At 47.0% G+C, this 9,062-nt stretch overlaps 1 protein-coding gene across 1 annotated transcript in view; it reads left to right on the forward strand.

Moving 5' to 3' along the window:
• Positions 1-5,025, forward strand: part of LOC142995302 (putative G-protein coupled receptor 149) — a 5,823-nt gene extending 798 nt beyond the window's left edge. The window contains exons 1-5 of the mRNA XM_076146298.1: positions 1-174; positions 1,371-1,551; positions 1,648-2,132; positions 4,281-4,424; positions 4,513-5,025. The exon at positions 1-174 is cut by the window's left edge and continues 798 nt beyond it. Coding sequence (XP_076002413.1) covers positions 1-174; positions 1,371-1,551; positions 1,648-2,132; positions 4,281-4,424; positions 4,513-5,025 — 1,497 coding nt within the window. The remainder of the gene's footprint in view (positions 175-1,370; positions 1,552-1,647; positions 2,133-4,280; positions 4,425-4,512) is intronic.
• The last annotated feature ends 4,037 nt before the right edge of the window (positions 5,026-9,062 follow it).

Raw genomic sequence — 9,062 nt, forward strand, 5'->3', positions numbered from 1 at the left:
CCGAGCTGCGGCGCGGTTCCCGGGCTCAGGGACAGAGAGGACACCGGTCTGTCCTCGGTCTCTGTCAGCTGCCAGAGGACGGCATCTGTGGGAGACTCACCGGTGGTGTTTGCACAGAAGCGCTTCTCCATGATCCTGGCTGTGGTCCGGGTCATTCTATGGATGCCCATGATGGTAAGCATCGTGACAGAAATAATAACTTATTATATGATTACCTCATCATTTCATTTATCCAACTTTAAAAAACCTTTTTCTGAAATCTCGTGAGAGTTGAATCAAGATCACGCCTCGCTTGCACCTCATTCTTGTTTTGAAGTGAAGTGTCTCTTAAAATTCTGACTTAACTCACACAACTTCTAAAAGTTTAAGCAACTGTGCAAAATTGCTGACGTCATCAAAACTGCAAACACTACATAGAATCACACCATGGAAGTTTTCACACCAAGAAAACGAGAGGGAATAGTAAAAGAGGCATCGAAGAAGTGGAGAACCCAGTGTTTACAGGCTCAGGCAGGCCTGTAAAGAGCTCTAATGGCCCTGAAACACTGAACACAGCTGAGGCGTCCACAGGGTTTTCATCCCAGCATAAGATTGTTGGAAATTCATCAATATTAGCATGTCAAACACTTCTATGTATAGAAACACGAGACCCCAGAGAGCCATTTCATGAGATGGTGATGACTCCTCTGAGACCGCTGCTATTGTTGTTTGTGCATATGACATATGATGTTTCTACTGTGGGAATACATTTCTATATACCAGCCCTGAGGCTTCTGTGTTGCTCTCTTTAAGTCTGTACAGAAATGGAACCATTCCTTGTGTTGTGTCCTGAAGGAACCCAGAATGTCCTTATAGAACCGGATTTGGGAAACTTGTCTGACACCTTTACAATCTAACACTCAGGCTTTCTTTGCTTCATGTTCACTGTCACTAGGGGAGCAGAATTGGTTTAAACCTCTTCAGTTTCCAGTCTGAATGAAGACGTGTTGACTGATTTTTGGACCCATCACTGTATCAGATGAACATTCCGCATTCCGCTAGAAGTCTGTCAGATATTGTGTTGCAGCTTCAGGTTCTGTTATTGTTATTATTGTTATGATGTCCAATCTCATTTCAGTGGGTGTTTCAACATCGCTCACACTATGTAAATGAATATTTTAAGTGAGAAATGTTGTGTAGCCTGCAGGCAGCACTGGAGCAAAAGCAATAGAGATGATTAATAGAGAACATAGATCTTGGTACAAACACGTCTCGTCGACCTTTGAAGCTTCTTCAGAATGAATAATTAAATAAGATTAAAGGCTCTTTGTCATTTCTTTTTCATCCTCGTCTGAGCGGATGAATGAATGTCGCCGCCTTTTCATTCACAGACTTTGGTGTTGTTGCGCCACGCCGTCCACGCCCGCAGCTCATCCCTGGAGACGCTGGGCTTCTTCCTCACCTTGCTCGCCCCGGCGGTCACCCCGCTCTTTGTGCTGTCTGAGCACTGGATCCACATGCCCTGCGGCTGCTTTATCAACTGCAAGAGGGATCAGACAGAGGAACCCTCAGGTAGGAGGATCAATGCATGCATCTACCTCATAGATACTGTGAAATACTGTGTAGTTGGTATGAGAGTATGAGGTTTCTCGATTGCCTTTCCCACAGCGATAAAAAGACGATTTGAGTTCAACCTTCAGCAAGGCTATGGAGTGTACAAGCTGTCCCACGCCACCAAGTCTCAGCACAGCCCGTCCATGGAGAAGCCGTCCTACCACAGCCTCTTTAACTGCGACTTCCCCTCCGCCCGCCTGGATGCGCTCGAAAGCGGCGCCCTCTCCGGCTTGGATGCCAATTTGGAGTTCAGCACCACGCGACCCGTGGACAGCTCCTCCCGTGCGGACCTGCTGCCCGTGGTAGGAGAAGCCTCAGCAGATCGTCCAGCGCTGCCCCACCAGGAGCGTGGGGACGACGACGACGACAACGACTTCCACTGCTGCGTCCCGGCCCTCAGGGAGCAGGGTCACCACCTGGGCGACTCGTCGTCCGTGTTCGACGGGCCGGAGAGGAGGCTGTCGCACGAGGAGTGTCGCAAGATCGAGCTGACGGACTGGGAGTGGTGCAGGAGTAAGTCTGAGAGAACGCCCAGACAGGTACGCTGACCTCTAAACTCTGACCTCTGATGTTCAACCCATAAATCAACTCATTTGTGTGTTATTCTGCAGTTTGTAGCTAGAATAAATTGAATTCTCCTCACTCCACGGCCATTTGCTGCATTAGAAACAGCCACATACAACATTTGGCGGCGCGCGGGCGGTTAATGAGGTGATTTGCTGCTGGCTTTCCAGAGTGATTAGTGTTCAGGGGCCGTAAAAAGTGATGGATTTTCCACTCTACTATCTGTGTTTATACTTTAGAATAGGAAATTGAGTGTGGACTTCTTATCGACGGCACCTAGACAGGGGAGTGTGTGTGTAAGTGTGTGTGTGTGTGTGTGTATATGTGTGTGTGTGTGTGTTCCTGTATGAACACCTGTTTGACTTTGTTGATCAATGTGTTTTTACCCTGTTTAATCATGCTGACACACTGGGAGCTGTGGGTGTTATTTTACCTCCTCCTCTCCTCTCCTCTCCTCTCCTCTCCTCTCCTCTCCTATCCTATTATTTCGATTTCCATTATGTGTTTTTCAAATCCAAACATTCATCCCCTCAGGCTCCTCTCTCTTAAGTCTCTCTATTGGATCTTTTTTTTTGAAACGTCGCGTGTTTGCAATTTCCAGTGTTTTCTGGAATGGAAATTGAAAAGAGAAATAGAAATGAGTCTGATAATTCGTCTTCCAAAAAATTCATTCAACCTCTCTTTCCCACACACACACACACACACACACACACAAACACACACACACACACACACACACACACACACAAACACACACACACACACACACACACACACACAAACACACACACACACACAAACACACACACACACACACACACACACAAACACACACACACACACACACACACACACACACACACTATTAGATTTATTTACCAACAAATAAAGCTTTCTTCATTTGTGTGTGTGTGCGTGTGTGTGCATGTTGTTATGTATGTGTCCTACCTCTGAGTGAACATGCTCACACGGTACACACTCAGCCAAACCGCATTCGTAAGGTAACCAAATAAAATAAAGTTATGCTGATCCGCCCACACACAGAAAAACAGACAGAAATGATAAATAAATCAACTCTCTTTCTCTCTCTCTCTCTCACACTCACACACACACACACAAAGCCAGATAAAACAACAGATAGAAGTGCTGTGTGATATACAGCGTTTCCTGGCTGCGTTGTGTTCCTTGTTAGCAGGCGAGATGTCGTTACGCAGCGTAGCTTCTAGACCCTCCGGCCTTCAGCGTCCACAGGGAAGAGGTGGAATTAGAGCTTTAAGACATCTTTACCCTCTGTGTGACTATCAAGCACAGAGCCCCAGGCGTGCCCCCCCCCCCCCCCATCCCCCCGTCTCTCTCTCTCTCTCTCTCTCTCTCTCTCTCTCTCTCTCTCTCTCTCTCTCTCTCTCTCTGATGGGTCACGAAGGCCCAAAGCACATTACAATGCAGGAATGTATCAAAGTGTGAATATGTTCTGTCCACCATTTGCAGATAAAATGGCGGTAGGATCAAAAGCTTTATGTTGAGAGATGATCAGCACATTATACCAGAATCAAAACAAACAGGAGTAACAGGAGTCATTCTATCTGTTTTGTATGATAATAATGGGACTTGGTCTTTGTTTGACTTCCTCCACGCTGTGTTTTCAGTACAAAGCTCGGCGCCCTCACACAGAAACAAAGTGTAAAGCGACAGTGTTTGAGGGAGGACAGGAGATTGACATCTTGCCTTTCTTCCCATTCTGCATCACAGTCACAATCAGATCATCGTCGCACACAACTCATCTAAATAATTTACAGGCTTTAATGAGACCTGCCACTGTCACCCGCACCACGCGCCTCCGTTCCCCTGCCAGCCACGCATTTTGCTCGCATACATCGCAAGTTGACAGCGGCTCAGTTTGACGAGCCGCGTGACAAATTTACACCCGGCCACCAGATATTAAAAACTGTGTGATATAAATGGGCTCTTTAATTAAAAAGATGGCAGCAGTGGATTAGAAGACCCAGAAGAAAACATCTCAAAAGTTTGCTTTGTGCTTTTGAGCGATACTTTGCAAACTTGATCACTGGGAACTGATAAGAAAATGATGGTATCAGAGATCTTGGATGTTTTTTGTTTTGCAGCGGTCGTCGGGCGGTCTGTCCATCCCACTCTGCGCCTTCCAGGGCACCGTGTCTCTCCAAGCGCCCACAGGAAAGACCCTCTCTCTCTCCACCTATGAGGTCAGCAGCGATGGGCTCACAATCTCGCCCAACAACGCCAAGAGGGTAACGCCGCTCGCTTCAACTGCTTCCTACGAGTCGGTAAGGTCAGTGAGTGCGGTGCTGATGATTAACCTTGAGATGTTCTCTTAAGGTGGAGGTGTACCGCTCCAAATCGGTTGGCCACGAGCCCAGCGCAGATGACCCAGCATCAGGAGGTCAGGCCAGAGACTCCAGCGTGGGTGTGGTCGGCATGGGGATGGAGATGGCGATCGGAATGGGCTTGGGAATAGGATCCGGGGTCGGCGACACCAACGTCAAGATCCACCTGGAGGTGCTGGAGATCTGCGACAACGAGGAGGCCATGGACAGCGTGTCCATCATCTCCAACATCAGCCAGTCGTCCACCCACGCCCGCTCCCCGTCGCTGCGCTACTCGCGGCGGGAGAACCGCTTCGTCTCCTGCGACCTGGGCGAGACGGCGTCCTACTCCCTGCTCATCCCCACCGGCAGCAACCCCGAGGCGGACAACATCAACATCAGCATTCCGGACACCGTGGAGGCCCACCGGCAGAACAGCCGGCGCCAGACACGGGAGAACTCCGGATACCGCGAGGAGATACAGCTGCTCAACGAGGCCTACAGGAAGCAAACGGACAGGGAATAGCGGCGCGGTGGTGGAAGATGGTTATAGGTTCTGTGCTCGTTTCTTTCCAATTATGACTCCTGCAGGACTAACAGGCAATTCAAAGGCCGAGTTGCTTAAGACTTATAATTAGACGTAGTATGTCTGCTTCCTGTATTTTCTGTAGCAAAAGAAATCTTACATTACAATGGAGATCTTGGTACAGAAGAGAGATAGAAAGAGAGAGACGAGAGAAGAGGGAGAGAGCAGAGGGAGCAGGAGATAATAGTTAGTATTCTAGCGAAGCCTCTGAATCCAATCCAAGACTTTCACACCATATGGCAGCCTGAGAGAAATCCACCGGGGCGATAGAGGGGAGGGGCTGAGCTCTAATCACATCTGATATGAAGCAGCTCCTCCTCCTTCTTCCGACGTCATCCGTGACTCAGTTGTAAGGGGAGGGGAGGGGAAGGGTGGTCGTCAGAGTAGCCGAGTGTCTGAGTCATCTTAATGCGTGTTGTCGCTGTGTGAGGTTGTGAGAGTGCGTGTCTGCGTTTCTGATGAAGGTGCCCGGCTGCCAAAAGTGTCCATGCAGGTTGTTATAGTACATGTGTGGTCCAGGTGTGTATGTGTGTTTGTTTTTATTAGTATTATTATTATCACCATGGAATATTCTGTGTTTTATATCACACGCTTTCTAATGAGATGCAGAAGCGTGAGTGAAACAGCGTAGACTGAGAGAGGAGGGAGCAGAGAGTCTGATTACCTGAGGAAGTGAATCATGCAGAGCCCTTTTCTGCCTCGTTTGTGTTGAAGATGTGCATATTTTACCGTCGCAGGCTTCGTACCAATGTGATTTCCAGAGCCACTTCAGCGGAGGGAAACCTCTCCACCCCTCTGTGCTCACGACCCATCGAGCTTCCCAGCCTCCTCCTCCAGCTTACACACGCAGGAGGGGGGGGAAATCAATCAACTGCTAACATGGACTATAAACACATCAATCTATATCCTCCATCACAGATAATGTCAGTATTCATCAAGTGCACATTTTACACACTCACACACGCACGCACGCACACACACACACACACACACACACACACACACACACAAAGCAGAAACATAGTAATATATCCGAGAGCTCAAGAGTATTTATTTAGCTTCGTATTATGATGCTGTTCTTCTATCCCATCTGTCTGTATGGTGCTTCATCTTCAGCACTTTGTTGATTTCACTTTCAGCCTTTTGCGAATTGCCACTTAGCAAAGCCTCACGCTTCGTCGGCTGAAGCGCGGCCCCATCCTCCAAAGGGAGCGAAAGTCATTAAAGATTTATAGCAGAAAATTGCCTGCAGCCAGACTGCAACGCATTTGTATTTACAGTTTTCCCAGGCACACAATCCCTACGATGAGAAGAAGGTGGAGGCGGTGTGAAGCGTGATGAATGTTAAACTGTATCCATCCCGCCCTTTGTAATGAGCAGAAGTCGGTTCATTCGCTAACTGCTCCGTCTCCTCCGCCCAGCTCAGTGGAAACGATTCGATCATCTGCTCAATCTGCCTTTAAAAAACGGGACCAAGATTCAAGGCCTGGTCAAGATGCTGCTTCCTTGTAAACCGTCAATACTTTGTTGAAGCGAGTTGAATATAAGCTATGAGTGTTTGCATGTTTATTTATTCATGTCATGCCACATGGAACGATACAGTGACGTACCAACTACACAAATGCTGCACTTTACCTCTGCATAAAGGCAAATGAAGTGGAGTAATTAACTTGTGAAGAGACTGGAGGAGATTGGGGGTTCAGCCATGCTTTGTTGTCATGCATCTAGGATGACACTGATGTGAATCATCCCAAGAGCTGCAAGCTATTTTTACTGTCCTCTTATCAGCACTTACTGCCATAAAAAAATCAAAGCTAAGAACATAATGTGATGTTTTTGTTTGTGTCGTATGTTTTGTTCATGCCTTTGAATGTTCATTGTGGAGCAGTAGAGGCAAAAGGAAAGGAGGAGATGGAGGAGATGGAGAGGAAAGCAAATGCTGCAAATAACACAGGAGAGAGAACAAATATGGAGAGACACCGCATGACTGCAAAAAACAGGCAAAGACACGAAAGCAAATCCTGAAAGCCATCAACCAGCAGCTCTTCCTGGTGTTTTATCAGCGCTGCCTCATCCAAGGACTTTCACCTCCCACTCACAACCTCACATTATGCTGAAAGCAATAAGGTGCAGATAGGCCTGCCCGCATCCAAATGTAGCATCAGCGACAGTGTTTCAGACCTTTTGCGTCGACACACACATGCACCTGCAGTGAGTTGCGGCGTGAAGAGAGAGCAACGACATCACAACGTGCTTCTTTTCCCTTCTTTTTTGCTTTTTCATCTTGGTTAAATGATTCATTAAGGTCAGAGATCATTCACATGCATCACAGGTAGCCCTCAGAGTACCACAAAAAGGTGTGTGGGTGTGTGTCGATGCGTGTGTGTGCCCACCAGGATGGGTTATGAGTGGGGGGGAAGTGTTTCAAAGCAAATCAAACAATCCTTTCTTCTTTTATATCTCTGTGTTCAAACCCTCGCCACCCTTCCTTCTATTTCGCACGCACCTCACACTCCCCATTTCCCCCTCTTCTTCCTCTCAATCTTATTCTCTCTTCACACTCATTTTCCATCCCTCACCCTTTTCCCCCTCCTCAGAGCAGCCAGATGCTGGGAACGCTGATTGTCCTCGCATATTTCAGATAATGACGGAGATAAAAAAACATATAGGCCCGTGAAGAGAAATGCCAAGACGTTTAGTTCCCGGTGAGGTCAGCGATGAATCATTCATGCTTGACTGACAGAAGCCAATGAATAAACACAACATAAAGGAGCTGCTAAGATGTACTGTATAGATTGTATAGGGTGGAAAATGAGATAATTTACACCAGGGAACCATAATTCATTCACGCATGAAACATATTGTGGCGGTGATGTTGTTGCTGTGGTGAGAGCAGAACAGGAGAATGTGTGAAGTGGCTAATTCAAAGTGGTGAAACACTGATGCATATTTCATGACAGGGACACAGAGCTTGAGGGTGGGATCTACTCTGCAACCTCTCAGGAGCCTTGTGCAACACACACACTCTCTCTCTCTCTCTCTCTCTCTCTCTCTCTCTCTTTCACAAACACACACACATCACACATCACACACGCACATCGCTCATCCTATTCCCTCGTCTCCCTTCCACATGCTTTCACAGCACTAATTAAACAGTATTTTTACTTTGCAAGTCAGAGGAAGGGAATAGAGCGGAACAAGAGAGCGTGAGTAAAGGAGAGATACATGTTTGACACCGTTAATACTCCGGCCAAATGAATACACCATCGTGGAGTAAAGGCCAATTAGAAATGAGCTGTTAGTGTGAAGCAAAGAGGGACGGCGAAAGGTGGAACAGAGGGAGCAGCCTCACCACCACAAAGCCAAGGAGGAGGAGGAGGAGGAGGAGGAGGAGGAGGATGTGAGTTACCTGCTAATTGCATATCACTGATTTAGAACGTGTTGAGACATAAAATCTGACAAACTGGGCCACACGGGAATGATGTAACTGTTGAGGATATGATAATTAGTGGTTGTGATGCAATCACATCAAGTCAGCACTGATATTTGGACCTCAGGTATGTTACTAACAGGCTTCAATACGCTTTACAAATGGGTTTGTCACAGATTCCGTGCAGGCCACATCTGTGTCTACGTATACTACGTACACTGAAGCGACATCTCCTTGTAATGTAGACAGTATAACCACAATATCCAATACTATCAATATGGTGGTGATAGAGGCGGGCAGTCAAAGTGGATCTTTTTCATTTGGGCCTGACCTTTAGGTCTCAGACAGCAGGTCATTCTGGGACACGGATCTTTCTGCTATGAGTAGAATGATCCACTGGGATTTGAGAAAAAACAAACAAACAGTGTAAATAATGTCTTGTAAGCCCATCAGATCTCAACACTAGAATAAAGTCATTCGGTGAAAAAATAATTAAAAAGTAGAAAAATTATAATAGAGAGAGAGAGAGGGAGAGGGAGAGAGAGAG

This window comes from Genypterus blacodes, unplaced genomic scaffold, assembly GCF_046128005.1.
Source record: "Genypterus blacodes isolate CSIRO-AG114 ecotype Tasmania unplaced genomic scaffold, CSIRO-AGI_Gbla_v1 ptg000032l_1, whole genome shotgun sequence".
NCBI classification, from domain to species: domain Eukaryota; kingdom Metazoa; phylum Chordata; class Actinopteri; order Ophidiiformes; family Ophidiidae; genus Genypterus; species Genypterus blacodes.